The sequence below is a fragment of the Scaptodrosophila lebanonensis genome, unplaced genomic scaffold, assembly GCF_003285725.1.
Source record: "Scaptodrosophila lebanonensis strain 11010-0011.00,11010-0021.00 unplaced genomic scaffold, SlebRS2 tig00000053-arrow-pilon, whole genome shotgun sequence".
In the NCBI taxonomy this organism is placed as follows: Eukaryota; Metazoa; Arthropoda; class Insecta; order Diptera; family Drosophilidae; genus Scaptodrosophila; species Scaptodrosophila lebanonensis.
In genome coordinates, this window is record NW_022060548.1 from 10,059,522 (window position 1) to 10,079,090 (window position 19,569).

Below are 19,569 nucleotides of genomic sequence, written 5' to 3' on the forward strand. Positions count from 1 at the left end.
ACATTAAACTTCAGATTAGAGTGAAACACTAAATCAAACACTAATAACCACCAAGTTTGATTACAAAATATTGTAATAAACTAACAAGTTTTGGGTACTAAGGTTGATTTTCCAACCGATTGTTCCCAAGTTATTATATTGCTTTTAAATACATAGACCGATATTTTAGAATTAAATATTGAACACAGAACAGAGAGGTTTGCTTTATTTTTTGGGGCTGAACAGGCATAATGCTTTTCAAAATGTTTTTTTTATATTTCTTTATTAAATTTCCAGGTAACTAATTATTTTAAGACTAATTAGGAATACCCAATGCTGAGAATAAAAAAGTTGAGTTTCTTATAAATAATGGTAATTAAAAATAAGTTTCTTTAACAACCCTCTACTAGTTTTTGAAATCCCATGTACTTAAGAATGTATGAATTGTTTTTATTTGTTATTTTTCACATACTTTAGGAAAGGTATATTCAAATATGCGGATGCATCACTAAATGGAAAAATATTTAAAAAATTGCACATCATATAACTAAGTATATAAAAGCTACTTAAGTATATAAAGGGAATTTTCAATGCTGAGAATAGGCTCAGGGTCTAAACTCTCTATTAATATCAATTAATTTCATGATTTTGAAATTCTTCAAAATTTCCATTTTCCCACAAAGTAATCGAATATAGTTACTTTTAAAAAATCATCTTATACAGAATGTAAATGCAGCATAATATATTGGAATCGATTAAAATTAAATGCACATCAAAATAATTGAAGCAGCGGCTTCTTGGATCAAAAATATCATTCAAGATATTGGAAATATTGCACATATTTTAAAGATTGAAGGGTATACAAATACCGCGTTTCAAATAAACACCATCAATATATGTTATTTATGTAGATGAAACATATTTAGAACTATCCCTAATCCAATTTCGAGTACGAATTTCTAAATAATATCGAAAGTTATACTTAAACCTAATGTGAAAAAAAGTCACTAGTCTTCATATCAGTTTTTCTCGGTTACGATCTGAGCTAACAGGGGTGTAGAGCGCGCTATGTGAAATTTTCGCATGCCTTCCAATTCGTCCAGAGTCAGATCTTTGTTATGTTTACGTAGAATGTGGTTGCGTAGCCTAGAAGGGAAATTAAAGAGCGCAGCAAATGACACAAAAGTATCTATTTTGATAAAAGTAATCTCTAAACACAACAAAGTTATAGAAAGAGTTGTGTGAAACTATATTTTACAAAACAAAGAAGTTAGACACCACAGACTCACATAATAACTTCAATAAACCATATCATAAAAATCGTAACTAAATAATGAGGCAATCAATGGTTAGTAATAAACTAAGATTTGTCTCGGTAAGTATGTATTTATAACAATAACAAGTAATCTGACAATAATAAAAGGTTATTTTCTATAAATGTCCCATAAATATCGATTAACTTTGTAACTTATTTTTTTATCAAACTTTAGTTTTGGAAGAGAGTCATTATTGAAGTACTTGAAGATAATGATGTTTAAATCGGATAAAGATAACTGCGAATTAATAATTCATGACGGAAGCTTGGAGCATTTGGGAAAGAACAAAGAATGCTATTCACAAATTTTAAACAAAAACTGAAATAGATTGGACAAATAGATAATACATACATACACACGAGAAAAGCCATTGCAAAGGAAGTGTAGAAGCGTCGATTTGGTCAGACAGACAAATATTTTGCATAGTAAACACGACAAGTACATAGTATGTATGTCGCGAAAATGGCTTTAATTTCAATAAAACCAACCAACTTTCTTTGGATTACTTTTCAATCCAAATCGTAAAATGCACAAATTGCTGTGCAAATTCTTTACACTTGTGTCCGTGACTTCAACCGTTAGATATATTAAGTATGTAAGTATATAATTATGTCAATGATTGTGTTTACTTACTTGGCACGTGCTGGATAGCCATGTTGACAAAATGAACACTCGAATGGCATTTGTGAGTGGGTGCATTGATGATTTCGCAACGAGTTTGAGGATGTAAAGAATTTGCCACAATTGGGATAATCACATATGAAACGCTGTTTTCTGTGGTGCACATTCTTGTGGACCTTTAGATGGGAGCTTTGTGCGTATTTTTTGTCACACTGGTCGCAGGCATATGGGAAATCGCCGGTGTGGTAGCGCATATGTATCTCGAGCGCCTTGCGTATGGCATAGAGTTTACCGCAGACGCTACAGCTATATCCCGTCCACTCGTGCTTCGTTTCAACATGGACCTTGAGCGCTTGTTTTGTGCGATAGCTTCGATCGCACTGCTCACAATCATACTGTGGACGTTCCGGAAAGTGCGTGGCCTGATGCCTCATCATGCGGGAATAGTTGCGGAAGAGTTTCTTACAATGCTGGCATCTGAATTGGCCAAAGAAACGCTGGTGGGGCACTAAATCTTCAGCACATTTAACAACCACATACATTTTCGATGTATCTTCTTCTTCGTCTTCGTAGTGCCGCGGGGGTACAATTCCCTCGATTTCGGAATCGGAAAAGAGATCTTTGTCATAGGAAAGAGTTTCTGGTTCCTCCAAGGGGGTTGTGTAATCTTCTAAGTGCTGCTCGCATTCCTCACTTATATTAACATTAGATTCGGCATCATTAGTTGCTGCCGCCGTTTCTTCTTCATCCTCAGGTATGAATTGCACAAGATCTTCTAACAGAATGTCGTCCTCAGTATTAGTTGTTAGATGGTGAGTTCCGTCTTCTGCCATCAACTGTTCCTGGTCGCCCTCTTCCACACGCTGTTCCTGCTCCTCCTCCACCAGTTCGTCTTCCTCTCCCACAATTTCTTCCGGCTCCTTATCCATGATGAGGCTGAAGTTCTCACGCAATTCCCGTAAATGTTGGTTGGCCTGCTCCACTTTCTTGTAAAAATCATATGCCCACTGAAGCTCTACACCGCAGCGTTTGCACAAGCTGGTTGGTTCATCCGAAATTAGCCGCAAATCTTGCTTGGTACAAATCTTAAAGCAATCGTAGTATGTTAATGCGGCTTCCTTGTCACAGTACGCATTCATGTCCAGCATGTGAACACTTGTCGGCTCTTCAAAGCAAATTCGGCAATAAGCGAGCATATCTTCCATCGCTATAGCCATGTTTATATTTGATTAACCGTCAAAAATCTAAAGAATTAAACAAAGTTCTTCGAAAAACTTCCAAACACAGCTGCAAGCTCGGAAAATGCTCATTTAAGCTGGCAGCACTTGAAGTGCTACCCAGCATCACATACATCGGCAAAGTCAGACATTCGATGTTTGCTTATCGCATCATAGCGCCAAATACTGTCCCTTTAAATAAGTTTGAATTTACAACAAAATATATTATTGTTTTCAATTTTCTAAAAGTCCTAAAACAAAAGATTTCTCGAAGATCTAAATAGCGGAATCATAAAATGTATAGTCATATTTTTACATCTAAAATAGTTTGCATACCAAAAGCCAGACGAAAACTAGTATACCCTTCTACCTTTTGGGCGCAGGGTATAAAACCTACTTTCTCTAGGCTTTAACAGCCCCCACACAAAATTCATCTACCAAGCGAGTAACTATAATAGTTACTGATACTGTCTCACAATTGTGAATTGGTAATTGAATCTTTAATTTTTTACAAACCGAGTAAAATATTTTAGATTGATTCAACACCTTCCTTGATTGATTGCCATTTATATCTAACACTTATACGTTTTTCTTAGTTTTAGGTTCTTATGAGCATCCATTCTATGTCAAAATGTAGATTCAAGCGACAGTTAATTAACCGTCAAACTGAAAAGAAGAAACAGAAATCTTCGAAAAATGTACGAACACAGCTGCAAGCAACAGTGCTGCCAATTTCAATGTCCACTTGAATTGGCAGCACTCTTAGTGTTTCCCATCACTCACAAAATATCGGTAAAGTCTCACATCTATGAACTGTCGTTGCTCATTCATCGCAACAGAGCGCGGAATTTATTTGTATGAGGAAATAATTCAGCCGGTAGTCGTTTGAGTTTACATTTCAAGTCCGATAACTGAACAAGCGAGATCAGTATGGATGCAGCAACGGTAACCGATGAAAATGCCACGCCAGATCTAGAACATCCAGCAGACGCACAATACATTTGGATACCCATAGTCGTCTTGGTGGGAATTATTTTGCTCTCGGCAGGGGTAAGTCGCAGAGGCTTATCTAAAGGTGTTGTTTGGACAAGTGCTAAGTTAATATATATTACCTCCGTAGGTGTATGCGATGTCACGTAGCCGACAATGCTTTATGTGCTTCTGTTATAAGCGTAAAAATGTGCGACACGGTTATGTCAATATTAATGCTGATGAGGATTCTGACGTGTCCATGGCCTGTGGCGAAGAACCTCATGACGACCAGAATGCTACAGATTGTCTACTAACCGGCCGTCTTCAAATAGAAACTGTAAGTAATGTGGTTTATTTGCTAAAATTATAAAAAATTACATATTATTTTTCTGCTAACAGCGTCCTGCGTCCTTTCAAACAACACCAGTGTCCCTATAAATGCTGTACAGCATCCTATAAGACTACACAACACGTAAACATCACGTAATAGCTTCCATATGTTTTATTGTCTACATTGTTCCGTCGCAGCTGTAGTATTAAACTAATGTGCCTCAGTTTTAAGCTAATTATCTCTATTTGCGGCGCCCAGTAGGCGCGTTGTTAAATCATAGAAACCAAAAAAGAATGCACCGCCCAATGTGATCCAAAGAACGCGCGGCACAAAGCCAGCAAAGAGTCTGCATTAAGTGTAAACAATAGATAATAAATAAAATAATTATTCACTGACGTTTACATACCCGCGAAAACCGCGTTCCAAGTAAATGCCATGAAGTATGCTCTGAGCACTGCGACGACGTATTAAACTGTCCTTTTCAGCCAACATAATCCGCGTCTTAACCACATCTAGTGGCGTGGTTAGACCAGCTGAAATGCCACCGGCAATTGCACCGCATAAAGCCACAGACAAGGGCGTGGATTCGTAGCCCGTAACTGGTGTCCATTGCAGTTTAAAGTATTCCCACAGCGGGAATTGTATTAAACTAAATGGTATCTCACGCATAATGGTGGATCCAAAGCCCCGATAGAGACCACGGCGCAGACCCTCAGTGCGATACGCACGCAGCAGTATCTGCAGTGCAGTCTGTGGTTGTTTGTGGCCCAACAACGCTTGTGAACGTTGCTTGGCAATCTCGACAGGTACGCGTATGAGGCAGGCAAGCTATTGGAAATTAATTTATTAATAATTGCTTTGAGGGCATATTTAATATTTATTTTACCACTTCAGCTGCTGAAGCGGCTGCCATATGTACATAGGGGGAATCTTTGGTATTGCTGACAGAGCTTAACAATTGCTTGCCGCACTCGTAGGCACAGAAGAAGAGCGCCGCTGTGGGTGCACTGCCGGCAGCCGCTGGCGCTAGACCCTTGTAAATGCCACGAAAACCGCCGGCGCGCCAGAAACCCAATTCACTTTGCAGGCGTGTCTTCACCGTATCGATGGGAAAGAGTGCAATGTCTACAACGACTCCCGCAACACCACCAGCCTGTGAAGGAACATCATTATCGTCATCCACTTATAGCCAATGGGATTGGATTGTTACACTAGTTTTACTCACAATTAGTGCGTGCAGAAATGTGAAATTGGTGACCGGCTCATGCATTTCCACATGCAGAGATGTGGGTGTCAGTTCCGCTGCCATTTGAACTCTCTTGGTAATATAAAACCAACGGTTATGTACACATGCTCCTTGTTTATTTTGTTTATTAAACAAAACGTGCAGTTGTTAACGTAACGACGTCGACGACGGGGAACGACGATTTAGTGCAAAGAGCCAGTTCATTAATCGACTGGTTCACTTCGGAACCATGGATATTTAAATACAAATTTGAAAAAATTATTTTTTCTAACAAATAAATTGAATGAAAGAACATCATTTGAAGAAAGATGAAGATGTAAAAATATTTGATTTGTCAAATTTTAATATATATTACAATAAATTGCAAATTGAAAAGCAAATATAAAACAGATGTCATATTTGTTCTTGGTTTTAATAAGCCTTTTGATTGTTAATTAATAAAGGTTTTGATATATTCCCGGCAGTTTATGGAAGACAGGTTTTTCAAGGGAACGTTGGCAGAGTCCTTAACTAGCTAACGATTTCTTCGTTTAAGCTGTTTTTTTCTATACTCCATCATAATGCCCACAATTTCTGGCACGGCCTCTGCTTTCAAGTCCTCATCGAGCTTTTTTAAATCCTGGGTCACGAGTAGACCAACGGCTTCATCTGAATCCAATTGTTCTTGTATTGAGTTTAGAGTTAATCGTTTCATCACTCTCTGAAACATATTGCTGTTTTCTTCGGTCTCCTCATCTGTTGCTTCAGCTTTGCGCTTCTTTGGTTCAGATTCGGTTGGTGTTGGCGGCTCGCTGACGTTCTGGACGATCTCCTCCGTTTCACTTGATGATTGGGTTGCAATCGAATCTTGCGGAACTTCAGTTTCAACGCTCTCTTGCTTGATATCAACGAAATCCTTCGTTTAATAAATGTGCGTACAGGAACTTTGAATGTCAAGGAAATAATAACTCAACTTACATATTTTATGTGGTCTTTATTTAGAAAATCCAGCATGGTCTTAAATTTCCAGCTCTTTTGCAGAGCTTTTATTTTCGAAGCTCCTGCTCCGCCTTGTCGGGCTTTTAAAATCTTATTATATTCGCTTTGGTAGTAGGTTTTCAAGTTATTGAACTTTCTGATGCAGTCGGCTTAAAAGGATGCATTATTATAATATTAATATGTTTTTTTTTTAATTTTTACTTACCCTGAGTAAAAGGCTTGGTTGGAACATTTGGTGCAAATATCCTTTGGCATTGCTCATTTAATTCAATTACGATTTCATTCCACAAATGCCGTTTTCGACATTTATTTTTATAATCAGTGTCGAGACGATTCCAAATTGCGGGTGCATTTTTCACCAGCTCTATAAAAACTGAAACACTGCTGTCGCTCCACATTACTTAATCGATTAGAATTAATTTAAATTTAAACATTAGTAAATAAAGAAATTCCATCTGTCATCAATCGCTTGCTTAGAACTAACAGATTCCCATGGTTCTGGTTTAATTTCATTTTATGAATGATTGGCACCACTGCATGAACAGCTGTTATGGCCGACTAGCAAGAAGCAGAGTTCTCTGCAGTTCCAAAAGTTTTAGCCAGCCAGCAGCAGTTCGCGTGTTGGCCGAATTCTAAATCAATTAGCAATTGAATTAACGGAAAAGGCAAATCCAATAAATATAAACCATGGCCTTACGCTTAACTCAAAGATTGCTGCAGGCACAAACGCCGTTCCTAGCGCGAGTAAGTTGTTTACAGACCTTCGTCTCGAGGTTTGATGTATCTTGCAAATTACATAATGTGGCCAGAAAAGCGTTGAATCCCACAATACATCATTCAAATATTCGCAGGGCTACCCCATGCTGGTGACCAAGGAGAAAACTGAGGATGTAGCTCACACCAAGTCCGCGCTGCAAAAGAAACTCACGGTATGTATGTATGATTACGGGTGCCACGCAATTGAGGTTACAATCCTACGCATATATGTATATAAAATGAACCCATAGGGCAGAGATATACCTTCGGCTCAGTATGGTGGGCGACATGCTGTGACGATGCTGCCCGGTGGCGGCATTGGACCGGAACTCATGAACTATGTGCGAGAAATATTTAACTATTGCGGCGCTCCAATTGATTTTGAGGTAATCGACATCGATCCCTCAACCGAGGGCAATGATGATCTGGAATATGCCATCACCTCGATCAAGCGAAATGGTGTGGCACTGAAGGGTAACATTGAGACCAAGTCCCAGAGTCTGAGTGAGACTTCGCGTAACGTCGCTATTCGCAACGAGCTCGATCTGTACGTGAATGTGGTTCACTGCAAATCGTATCCGGGCATTCCAGCACGCCATAAGGACGTAGATGTGGTGCTCATTCGCCAGAACACGGACGGTGAGTATGCTATGTTGGAGCACGAGTCCGTGCCCGGCATTGTGGAGAGCATGAAAGTCGTCACTGTGGAGAATGCGGAGCGTGTGGCCCGCTATGCCTTTGAGTATGCTCGCCAAAATAACCGCAAGCGTGTCACAACAATTCACAAGGCCAATATAATGAAGCTATCTGATGGTCTGTTCCTGGAAGTCGCAAATCGTGTCCACAAGGACTATCCGGAGCTGGAGCACAACAATATGATCATTGACAACACCTGCATGCAGGCCGTCTCCAATCCCCATCAGTTCGATGTGATGAACATGACGAATTTGTATGGCACCATAGTTTCCAATGTCATTTGTGGTCTGATTGGCGGCGCTGGTCTCATCTCCGGACGCAATTATGGCGATCATGTAAGTGATTAGGATTAAATAATAACTACAACCACAGTAAAATTATCTTACCTTGTATTTGCAGTACGCCGTTTTCGAGCCGGGCACTCGTAACACTGGCACAGCCATTGCCGGCAAGAATGTTGCTAATCCTGTGGCGATGATCAATGCCAGCATTGATATGTTGAACCATTTGGGCCACAAGGAGCATGCCAACGTGATTTATGAGGCCACGTATCAGACAATTGTTAACGATGCCATACGCACGCCAGGTATATCAATTGTTTCATTGAATCTAAGAAGTCCACTTTTATAACAGTTCTACTTCCTTTTTCTAGATCTGGGCGGCAATCACTCCAGTACCGATGTTGTTGAAAACATACTCAAGATTTTGAGTACCAAGCGTGTGAATTGGTAAAATAATTGCCCTGCATATACGTTTTAAATGTGTTTTTTAGCCAGGCGCTATTTTTTTTATTGTTTTTCGCTGTATAACTGTTATACAACAAACTTTTTTCGCTTGTCCTGTTATAATAGTTATTATTTGTATGCCTACGCTAGTATTTTGTAATATTTTTTCATATCCTTGTGTATTATTTTGAAACTACAACAAAACTGTAAGTGTTATACTCAATACGTTAATGTACCTTAAAGTTTTAATCCAGTGTCTAACACAACCCGAACCGAACACCAAAACACCTATACTCAGTTACTAATACTTAACCCCCAACATTTCAGTTGAACAGCTAACCAAACGCTTTGTTACACATTTAGTTCAAACTGTTATACCGTTTAATAGTTCTCCCGTAGTCCCACACCCAACACAACACTTTGAAACACACACAAACACACCACACGTATGTAGTTGCCTTTGCCACCGTAGTAACCATTTACGTTTTTTAATTTGAGCAAATCTAACAAAATCATATTTATATTTTTTCTCCCCCCTCCCCCAAATGCTTACCGCATCACCACAGGCCACATGGAAACTTTTTCAACCAGTTTTAACTAAATTCCCAAACCAAGAAAATTATAATCAATCAACTAATAACTATTAAAACAAAACAGCAAAATAATATTAACCCACAACTAAGCCAATCAGAGAAAACTGTTATACAGTCCTTTATTCCCCAAGTCACAGCGTCTAATATGATGTTAACCTCACGGCAAAAAAAAAAAGAATCAGATTAAATCTGTTGTGGTCAAAATTTTGCGCTGCTTAATCAAAAAAAAAGAATGAAAAACCTCCCCGCCCCAGCTAAGTGTTATGTGTATTCTGTTCGCAACCGATGTCAAAGTGTTATACTTCAGGTAATATGATTTTCTCTAGTATTTCTCGTCTGATTCAGTTTTAATATCCATTTTCTAATCACTAATTTTCTATTCTATTTCACAGATTTTCTCGCAAATTTTCTAAACTCTTGACCCACACTGTCTTTACTTGATTAACCAACCTATTTTATTGAACGCGATTTCTCCTAGTCTTATATACTATATATACACATCCTCCTAAGCTAAAAGTTTGATCATGTACTACAATTTTTAGAAACTCTTTCAAAATGTCAACTGCTAAGTTAAAAAGCGATATTAAATTGTAATATTATTTTTGAAATCGATTATTATTAATTTTTAGAGCATATTCAAGCAAAATGTATTATTCTGTTCGAATATTTATTGAGAAGAAAAGAAAGAAATCTAATTTAGCAAAACTAAGCGGTTTTTTATTTAAAATGGTCTAAACAAGTGTGACAAATTTTACTTTTAAAATGAAACCTAGAACCTCTAACTTTCTACTGATTGGGAAAATAATTAAAAGCCAGTTGTTTGTCAATCGAGATTATCCGAAAATAGAGCTTTCCAAACAGAATATTTCTCTTAAAAACCTCCTGTAAGGCTGCAAGACTTTTAATTTTAACAATTATGTAGCTTATCCCTGGACGACTATTATCAAAACTTATTAAACATATATCTTGAAGTTGCCCGAGATGCTTTCTTCGCATAATAATAACACATTTGGCAATATCTTGTAAGTTTTCAGAATTTAATGTTTTTTTATTTAACTTAAAAAAACAGTCCACACACATCAGCAGCCAGAAACCTCCACGTCCTCCGTGACCATCCGTAGGGTGTGAAGCTTAGAAGCGCAACTTCTGGAAGAACCACTTGTTCTTGCCCTCCTTGTAGACAGACTCGAACTTGACGCGCGTCTGGAAACGATGTGTCTTCCGCTTGATGGGATCCTTCAGATCCTTGGACGAAAGCTTTTCGAAACTGATGTCGTGCGCTGTGTAGCGGGTGGGCATCAGATGGTTGTAGTTCAAGCTCTTCAGGAAAGGCTTTATCTTGGACTTCTTCTTCAGCTTGTTCTTGCCCATCTTCTTTGTCACCTTACGGGGGTATCTGTCGATGCCGGCGACCAAGGCATGACCGAATGGCTTCTCGGGCGTGCCATTGTCCGAAGTATTGACAATAATGGCTTTGCGGCCTGCGTAACGTCCGCTAAGGACGATTACGATTTTGCCCTGTTTCATAATTTTCCTCATCTTGGTGGCTATTAATGGCGCATTTATTGTTGTTGTTGTTGTCGCGAAGGTTTTCACAGCAAACAAGCGTGCAAATAGAATTGAAAAGAAGCGTAGATTAGTACAAATTCTTTAAAAACACTGGAACACATAAATATCAAACACTGCTGCAAAACGAGTGCCTTTTTCTTTTCCGATAATAAACATTTATTTGTTATGCTATTTTAAAATAGTTTTTACACTTTTCAGCTTAATTTCTTGCATAGTTCGAAAGTTCCGCGTTGCAATCTAAATGCAAACGAGTGTGACACACAATTGTCTTTCATATTTCTTTTCAAATAAATAGCGCTGTTTTCTTATTTTGCTTGTTTTTCAAGATTTTTTTCATAAAAATTTCGCGTAGACTTACAGGTCTATTCGCCGACCGGAAAGAAAAGAAAAGAGGCTGGCAGCTCGTGCGTCAGTTTGACAGTTGCGGCGTTGCCACATCACTAAGTCGAGAAATGAAGGTTGAAGTACCGTATTCAGGGATACCACTTTTGGATTTTTACTTTAAAAGTTAAAATTAAAACATAGTTTAATAATCTTACTTAATCAACTTTCATTGTTTAAACTACTGTATGGGAATGGTTTTCATTTAATTTTTGTGGTTTATTTATATGCTACAATATCAAATGTTAAATATCAATGTTAAATTATTTATTAATTTATAATAATAAGGCGGTAGGCTAATATACTAATTATGTTATAGCTATAAAGCTTATTTGTACACTATTATATGATAGTGTGTATATATGTATATACATAAATTTGTATGTACATTTAACGTTTTTGTGTGCGAATAATACATAGTTCAATATTTTAGCCAGCTTGTGATGAAGTTGCAAAGTTGATGCAAATTCAAATATATAAATAAATTGTTTTTGAATATATCAATATTTAAAATCAACCAATTGATGTGGAAGAAGCTAACAAGACTAGACCTTTGGACATCACAGGTTTGAATATAGTATAAAAATCTGGTAGCACTATCATTGGCATCCAGTGACACAACAGCTACGCAACTGTTGATTGCTGTTACCACTCCTTTAGAATTTTAAGGGCGAATTGCTTTTAAACAAAATATACATAATTTTTTAATTTATACGCATGTACAAAACAGTTTATATACTTATAGTTGCAGTTGGTGTTCTACGAGTTTCTTAGAGTCTACTATTATTATTTGCAGCTTTTTGTTAAAAGAAATGCCAACTCTACGTCATTTTTTTTGGCTTATGAATGATCTTAAAAGTATTGCGTCGATTGATGACATAGCTGAGGGCTGCAGCAACAGTGGTTACTCCCGTCAGGTACCAGAGACCATGTAGCGCCGGATGATCTACATTGCGGTTACGGAATAAATGTTAATTGTGTAAAATTAGGTTTGATTTTTATATGCCCACCTATATAGTTCCAAATGGGTGCCCCCAGACTGATGCCAATGGTGGCCAGCTGCACGCCAGTATTGACTTTACTTATGAATGTGGGCTCCAACTGAGCCGTGACATGGGTGGCGTCAAAATAACGCGAAAGGGTTTTCTGCAAAGGTACAGAATTAGTTGGAACTTTTTAAATGCACGATGCTACTTACCGGCGGTGGCAGGCTTATGTAGCGTATAACAAAGCCAGCACCAATAAGGAAAACATCACGGAAGACAACAATGCCCGTCAGCCACATGGGCAGCAATTCGCTGTAGCAGAGTGAGACGACAAGGGAGCCCATCAACAGCTTGTCGGCCATCGGATCGAGAAAGGAGCCAGCCTTGCTGGCTTGCGAGGGCCAGCGGCGTGCAATCTGACCATCAAGCTGCAACAGAAAATAAAATTAGATTATCAGCATCAATAAATTGAGTTACATTCTCACTCACCAGATCTGTGATGCCCGCCACAATGAGCAGATTCATGCCTAGGCCAAAGTCGCCTTGGACTATAACATATCCAATATAGGGTGAGAGTATGGCACGACTTATGGTCAGCATATTGGGTATGGTCATAATATTTTCGCGCTCCTCGCGTATCTCCACAATCTTTTCCCGCACACGTTCCTGTACCTTGTGCTTCGCCTCCCGTATGTCATCGACGAGCACGTTTTTGCGCTCAATGAAGCCGGCACGCTTCTTATCGATGACACCTTGCAGGAGATCCCGTCCCTGAAGCGTACGCATGTGGAGCGATTGTTTCTTGGCATCCGCATACATACGCAGCCTGGCCACATCCCAGTTCCGATGCTGTTTGATGTCCAGAAACGAGATCCGTATAAATCCAGTCGCCGCCGCATACCGATTTAGGCAGTTGACGAAACTGCTGCCGCCAACGCCCAGCACATGCTCCAGCGTTGTGGAGCCATGATGGAGGGCGCCGGCGCACAGCGGTCGCTGCATTTGCCGGAATATGATGGCGGGTAGCATAGCCGAGTCCTATGTCTATATATTTGTATTATGTGTATATCTGGGGCGAGAACTCGGACACACGGGCCTATGTTTTGGTCCGACAATCGATGTTCACGTTCTGCAAAATTCGATTTTTATTTAGAATCGCTAAAGCACTTTTGTTGGCCTTGGGTGCAGGCCGCTCTATTGACCCCTTGTTATTGTTCGACAGCCTCTTCTCCCTATCCCCCTTCAATTAACATTACCATTGGATTCGAGTCGTATTCGGTGCCGGCGCGTTGCGTAAGTTGTGCGGAACCACAAAGTCAACTTGTTTGGATTAATTTTTGGATACCTTGGAGAATTACAACATGAATTTTATATTTAATTAGAGATTTTTCGGAAGATATCCGGTGTCTGTAGAGCCCTAAATTGGCAGTCGATAGTAACCACAGTGGTATTAACTTTAGGACTAGCTGGGCTAACTAGCCCAGATAGGCAATAGTGCTGCCAACTTGGTGCAGTGAGCTGCCACATCGTTGGAATGGGGTTGCTATTAGAAGCAGCTGCGAGTGACAGTTGCTGCATTCGTTTTTATTCAAAAACTTGATTGCCTCATATATATTTTCCACTTTGTCTCTTTAAAGGAATATTATTTATTGGTAATTAAGTATCCATTTTGTTTAAAGTTAATAAAACTGAAAAAGAAAAGGGAATAACTAATTTTGTATTAAGATTTTATTTTGTTGTGCAGCTGCTTACTGTTGGCCACTTTCAAAACTGGAATTTATTTTGTTTATGTTAATATACTTACTGCATTGGAGTGAGATTGTCCATTTGCAAATATTTAATGCTGTTTGAAATGTTACCCCTTAATGTATTTAAATTTCGCTCTTTGATTTCCTTAGGTACCGCTCGCTTCACCCATTTAGGCTCTTTGGCGCTTTCTCTGTTAATAATAAAGCAAGCATTAAGGTCAGCTCGCTGCATATAATGAGACCATCGTGTTAATAAGACAGACAGACGCAAACGACGTTGACATTGGTCGCGTTGACAAACCGCAAGTAGCCTGTGCTTGTCACTCATTTAATTGGATTAAATTTAATTATGCTCCAACTTACCAAAAAGACGTTCTCGTCATCGTCAGCCCTGTCTGCCTGGCTGCTTGGCTATGCAAATTAATGCGCACAGAACTTTTATTATCTTAAAGAAACTGGCTGCGGCAGCTAATGAATTTAGCGAGCTTGCCGAGTTAATCTGTGCTTTAATGTGCGTTGCAATTAGCGCTGCCAATAAAGGTGCTAAATTGTCGAACCATCTGTTGTTTATTTTAACGCACGCATTAAAATAGTCGGGCACAGTGGAAAAGCTTGTCAGCAGGCAAATGCATTTACATAAAATAAACCGCAACTGTGATACACAAACACAGAGACATAAAATGCGGGAAAGCTACAAATTTATAAACGCAATTCGCAATTCACAGTGAAACGGGCATTTAGCAATTAAAAATCAGAGCATGTCGCTTGATGCCATTAAACATTAAGTTGCGCTGACACAATATGGCGTCAGTGTCGCTTCCGGTGATGTCGGCACTCCTGCCACGCCTGCCACTCCTGCCTCCCCTGCTGGCATGCTGTTAAGTTCATAATTACAACAACGACAGCCAGGAGCGAGCAAAAAGTAAAAAGCTAAAGGAATCCTCAATCTCTCTCTTCCCATGTGCTGCTCTCGTTTTGTTTTTGTCGTCCTTTAGCTCCCAAGAGCGCGCCATCAGCATTAATAATAAAGTGCAGTCAGCAGTCAAGGTGACCAGTGCCAGCAACAAAAACAGCTACAACAACAGCAACAAAGGTGGCAACAAAGCATGTCAGGCATCATTTGTATGGAAATTGCATAATGGCAAGTAGACAGGTACGGACGAGCGAGCGGTCGCAAAATTCAACCCCTGCACACCCAACTGGGTAGATTTCTACCCCTGATTGCATAATTATAGTATAAAAAAATATTATTTAAAAAAGGTGTTATTTAAAATCACGCTAGATGAAAATATTTTTAAAAGTTATTTAAGAAATAACTCAAAAATTAATTTAAATTTTTTTTTTTAAATGTGCACATATTTAAAAAATATGTTTTTAAAAATAATTTGCAAATTATTTAAATTCAGTTAAAAATTATGTTAAAAATAGTCTTATAAATTATTGAATTAATAATTAATTATTTAATAATAACATTGATTATAATTAAAAATAAATTTAAAAAAATTCAATAAAAATTTTCAGAAGTTATTTTTAAAATAACTTGAAAAATTATTTAATAAATGAATACGAAATTTCAAAAATGTGTATACAAATTAGTTTGCAAAATAATTCAATAATAATTTAATAAAAATATGTAGGAATCAGTTGTTTTGTTTTTTAAAAATATTTTAAAAGGTTAGGTTAGACCGGTGAACCGCCGGAAACAGTCCTACATTATAGTAGTCCTTAGTATCGTCGGATAATTAGAGATCATTTCGAAGAGCGGATTAATATTACTTCCGGCTTGCTTTAAAAACATTTTAAAAAATAGTAATTTAAATAACCTTAAAAAAAGTTTAGAAATATGTGCTTAATGATTTATTAAATAATTTAAAAAAAACTCATTTCCTTACAAATGCTAATGGATACAAAAAAAATAAACAAATTGTTATAATTATTAAAAGAGTAATGGATATATTTCTTAAATTAATATTTCTTTGTATAGTTAAAACTAATTATAATTTAACAAATGTGTAATGGAACAAAAAACAAAATTTTATTTATTTAAAATGAAAACAGCAAATACTAGCAGCACCCAATGGGTTAATAATTTGTCTAGCGGGCGCTGGTGTGATTTTTGCTTTCGCATTCGCGCTTGGGCCCCTGAGTAGCTGCATGCCGTCAATTTCTTTTATTTTTAAAATTTTTGTTTCGTTTTTTCATGCCTCATTGCGCTTCATTAATCAAAAGTAATTTGCCGGGCCACCTACGCGAATAGCGTTGAAAATTTGTGAAGAGGCGCAAAATGGTGGCCAACAATTGTGTGTATGTGTGTGTGTGTGGGCGTCGCTAATTAACTGTTTTACATTAAACGACTATAAACGTAAAGCGCTGGACGTTTTAGTCTATTTTAATGCGCCCAACAATGTTGTGCAGGATCGGCACATTTACCAACACTGGCCGTGACCCATTAACCTAACGCCTTAAATGATTTAATGGCGATTTTTGAGCTGCCGCAGCAAGCTAACCATAAAAGCCAAATAATAGCTACAAAAACTCGCTACAACTCGCTCTGTTGGTCATTCTGAGCTTGTTCTTAATTTAATTAAATGGTCGCACACACACACACACACACACAAGGCAGACAACATTTGCTGGCAAATGTTTAATGTGGTTTGCATAAATTGTGGGAAACTCATTTGCTTTAAATTATCTGCGGTAAGCCCCGCAATAGAGCAACAATACTAGCGGAAGGCAAGGCAGCACTTCTCCCTTACTTTGGCTTCACTGCGCTTTTGGGTCAGCAACAATGAGCGAATGAATGAATGACTGAATGACTGAATGAAACATTTACGTATGCATGTTAAATGGAAATTGGTCAAGTAATGACACACACAAATGAGCCGTGCAAACAGTCAACTATCTGTGGACCACCGACCAACTAATCTCCCATTTCATGCTCCACAATGTTTTGTTTATAGCTTAAGCCTTACGCTCGTATGTTTGGCTCTCAGGACAATTGGGGCGAACCTGTTAACAATTACAAACTTCGATTTTCAGTAGAGTGAAGCTTCTGCAGCAGAAACTGTAGCGCTTTACGCTCCTATTCAGAATATTTAACAGTATTTGCTGAATTTTCACATCCGGTACACAAACGGTATTAGTAAGCAGTATACATACAAAATAATTAAAATAGAGTCGTAGACACTTATAAATATTACAATAAATATTCAAACCGTAAATACGTTCTGTTAATCGTATGTGCTTAGTCCTAGAAAAATTCAACCTTATCAAGAATTGTTTTAAATAGTTCCGATACACCTTTGCCAGCTTTCAGTGGCTTTGATTGCTTCTTTATAGTGAGAAATGACGAGCTACTCAAAATAGTTATTAATCGCAGATTTCATATTTCCATAATTATTTTTTCAGCTTTGGAAAGCGGGAAAAATCTTAGGAGATGAAGAGATTAAGATTAAGTTCAGCGAATCTGAAAGGCAATCAAACAAATTATTTGACTTGCCTCTCATGAACTGTATTTGAACTATTTTCGTCTTCTTTTTTTTTTGTAAGTCCTTAATCTTTATTTTAAATCTGTCCTAGGTTGGATCTTTGTCAAGAAGACATATCTTCGCCGGCAGTTCATTGTTTCGGCTGTCCCTTCAACTCATGTTTATGAATCTGATTTAAGTCTCAGCGCCAAATGCTTCATTCAGCATCTTATGCACAGATTTCTCATTTTCTACCAATTCTGCTATCTCGCACACATTTCTGATGTTTTTACTTAATGTCGCCAACTACTGCGATGGTCGTCTCAGCAGCTTCTTCGCCTTCATTAAAATCCTGTCACACAATATTGTAATAGTGTAAGCGAAGGAGCAGTCTTTTCCAGAGTAGAATCTAGCTCGGCTTTATTGATTGAACAGAGACCTTTTCATTGAGAGTAGAAAGACAATTTTTCTCAAATTTCCTGAGAGCTTGCACTAATTACAGCTGCCTAAAAAATTAACCAACTCTATATATAAGCTTTGATGATTTTTCTCTACCATAACTTTCTTTTTAGGCAAAATGTGCGTTCTATATTCAAGTTATTCAAGACCGATAGTAAGTTTGTGTTTTCCATTTCAGCTTGCATATCATCTTATTACTATAATTTGTATTTCTATTTCATTATTCTAGCAAAATCGTGCTTAATTCCCTTCACTGTACTAAGTACTAGTAAAGGTGCCATTCGAGCGTGCATCGCTCTCGCCCACAAATCACAAACCAATGACGGCTAATTAGAGTGAAAAATAACAGAAGGACATCCGTTGTTGTTGCCGCTCGGCTTCTATAACGACTCTAACAATGACTTATCCACAAAGAATTCTCAACTATTTGAAGCTCGACAACGTTTTTTGTTTCAGCCTCACGGCCGGGCTGAAGAGAGAGCGCTTTGTTCCAAGTTATCAACCACAAGTGGCGCGGCAGCAGAAAGTTTTGGCCCACGGTGTTGGCGTTGGCGTTAGTGTTAGCGTTAGCGTCGTCATCCTTGTCGGACTTTGGGACAACTTAAAAGAAGATTAAACCACAGCTGCTACGGCCGCCATGTGCGACCAAACGCAGCAGTTCACTAACAATTCCTCTGACAACACTCAGAAAAAAAGTTCGAATTAAATCAAACAAATTTTAATTAATGCGTTCTGAAGAACAATAGTTGTTCGAATTAAAACATGCAGCTAAAACGTTTAATCAATGATGTAAGCATTGTAAATTTGAAATCGTCAAAATTAAGTTACAAATAAGACAAATAAAACAATGATAATAAAAACCCTAATGGGTATCTGTTGAGTGGAATCGTGTAACATCAGCAGCTCGCAAGGTCTAGGAATAATCGCAGGTCGTTAATGGTGTTGGAAGAGAAATAAGGACCGAGCGGTTCCTGTTTATGCCCAAGCCACTGCCAAATTTAAAACATCGAGTATTAGACCGCAAGAATGCGGTTAGCCACGATTAAATTGGATAGTACTTGTTGCTCCGCCAAACCGTATAGCAAACCCATCTTAAAAGAAATAAACAAACCTATAAACTTAGTTAAGAAAACAGTTATCCAGCAACAAGCCATTTTGGACTGGCAGCTATATCAAATTATGAGGCTATATATGATTTAAAATAATCTTGGCTACATGCAAAGTATGCTTTCTTCAGCTGTTATGGTTCAGTAGTTCTCGGTGCTCATACAGACGGACAGTGAAACAAGTCTATAATCCATGCGTCCATTCACTTTTCGGCTCTAGTAATAATAATAAGGCGCACCGAGGCCTACACAGTTATAGGTATTCCGCTGTTCTCTAGATCAGCAGAGGCGTTTGGTGTATTGTTCTAAGCACAAAACAGTGTATTTATGGGCACGTAGAGATCCGTTAGTAGGTGTCTGTTACGGTTAAAAAGTTCTTGGTGTTCATACAGTCGAACAGTGGATCAAACAGACTGATGGACA

The 19,569-nt window shown here is 38.2% G+C and overlaps 7 protein-coding genes across 8 annotated transcripts; 2 read left to right on the top strand and 5 right to left on the bottom strand.

Moving 5' to 3' along the window:
* Window positions 1-738: 738 nt before the first annotated feature.
* On the bottom strand, window positions 739-3,094 carry LOC115624111 (zinc finger protein 1 homolog). The gene is made up of 2 exons (XM_030518705.1): window positions 1,929-3,094; window positions 739-1,125 (listed from the first exon to the last, which is right to left on the bottom strand). The coding sequence occupies exons 1-2, from the start codon at window positions 3,062-3,064 to the stop codon at window positions 999-1,001; spliced, it is 1,263 nt and encodes a 420-aa protein (XP_030374565.1). The 5' UTR covers window positions 3,065-3,094; the 3' UTR covers window positions 739-998.
* Window positions 3,095-3,959: 865 nt separating this feature from the next.
* Window positions 3,960-4,843, top strand: LOC115624015. The gene is made up of 3 exons (XM_030518587.1): window positions 3,960-4,183; window positions 4,254-4,442; window positions 4,505-4,843. Exons 1-3 carry the CDS (start codon window positions 4,064-4,066, stop codon window positions 4,541-4,543), a joined length of 348 nt encoding a protein of 115 aa, XP_030374447.1. The 5' UTR covers window positions 3,960-4,063; the 3' UTR covers window positions 4,544-4,843.
* Window positions 4,593-5,836, bottom strand: LOC115624014 (S-adenosylmethionine mitochondrial carrier protein homolog). Its single transcript, XM_030518586.1, has 4 exons — window positions 5,662-5,836; window positions 5,323-5,589; window positions 4,843-5,264; window positions 4,593-4,782 (listed from the first exon to the last, which is right to left on the bottom strand). Exons 1-4 carry the CDS (start codon window positions 5,743-5,745, stop codon window positions 4,668-4,670), a joined length of 888 nt encoding a protein of 295 aa, XP_030374446.1. The 5' UTR covers window positions 5,746-5,836; the 3' UTR covers window positions 4,593-4,667.
* A 171-nt stretch (window positions 5,837-6,007) lies between these two features.
* Window positions 6,008-7,051, bottom strand: LOC115624272. The gene is made up of 3 exons (XM_030518899.1): window positions 6,866-7,051; window positions 6,640-6,809; window positions 6,008-6,577 (listed from the first exon to the last, which is right to left on the bottom strand). Exons 2-3 carry the CDS (start codon window positions 6,673-6,675, stop codon window positions 6,197-6,199), a joined length of 417 nt encoding a protein of 138 aa, XP_030374759.1. The 5' UTR covers window positions 6,676-6,809; window positions 6,866-7,051; the 3' UTR covers window positions 6,008-6,196.
* Window positions 7,052-7,243: 192 nt separating this feature from the next.
* On the top strand, window positions 7,244-10,038 carry LOC115623472 (isocitrate dehydrogenase [NAD] subunit gamma, mitochondrial). 2 transcript variants are annotated; one of them, XM_030517837.1, is made up of 7 exons: window positions 7,244-7,404; window positions 7,512-7,589; window positions 7,668-8,447; window positions 8,512-8,698; window positions 8,765-8,840; window positions 9,404-9,737; window positions 9,823-10,038. In XM_030517837.1, the coding sequence occupies exons 1-6, from the start codon at window positions 7,348-7,350 to the stop codon at window positions 9,432-9,434; spliced, it is 1,209 nt and encodes a 402-aa protein (XP_030373697.1). In that variant the 5' UTR covers window positions 7,244-7,347; the 3' UTR covers window positions 9,435-9,737; window positions 9,823-10,038. The 2 variants fall into 2 exon arrangements, with proteins under 2 accessions (XP_030373697.1, XP_030373698.1); XM_030517838.1 differs by lacking the exon at window positions 9,404-9,737.
* Window positions 10,039-10,446: 408 nt separating this feature from the next.
* On the bottom strand, window positions 10,447-11,375 carry LOC115623473 (60S ribosomal protein L27). The gene is made up of 2 exons (XM_030517839.1): window positions 11,358-11,375; window positions 10,447-10,977 (listed from the first exon to the last, which is right to left on the bottom strand). The coding sequence occupies exon 2, from the start codon at window positions 10,967-10,969 to the stop codon at window positions 10,562-10,564; it is 408 nt and encodes a 135-aa protein (XP_030373699.1). The 5' UTR covers window positions 10,970-10,977; window positions 11,358-11,375; the 3' UTR covers window positions 10,447-10,561.
* A 680-nt stretch (window positions 11,376-12,055) lies between these two features.
* Window positions 12,056-13,827, bottom strand: LOC115624027 (probable cardiolipin synthase (CMP-forming)). The gene is made up of 5 exons (XM_030518604.1): window positions 13,623-13,827; window positions 12,856-13,495; window positions 12,579-12,794; window positions 12,391-12,526; window positions 12,056-12,326 (listed from the first exon to the last, which is right to left on the bottom strand). The coding sequence occupies exons 2-5, from the start codon at window positions 13,393-13,395 to the stop codon at window positions 12,202-12,204; spliced, it is 1,017 nt and encodes a 338-aa protein (XP_030374464.1). The 5' UTR covers window positions 13,396-13,495; window positions 13,623-13,827; the 3' UTR covers window positions 12,056-12,201.
* Window positions 13,828-19,569: the final 5,742 nt, after the last annotated feature.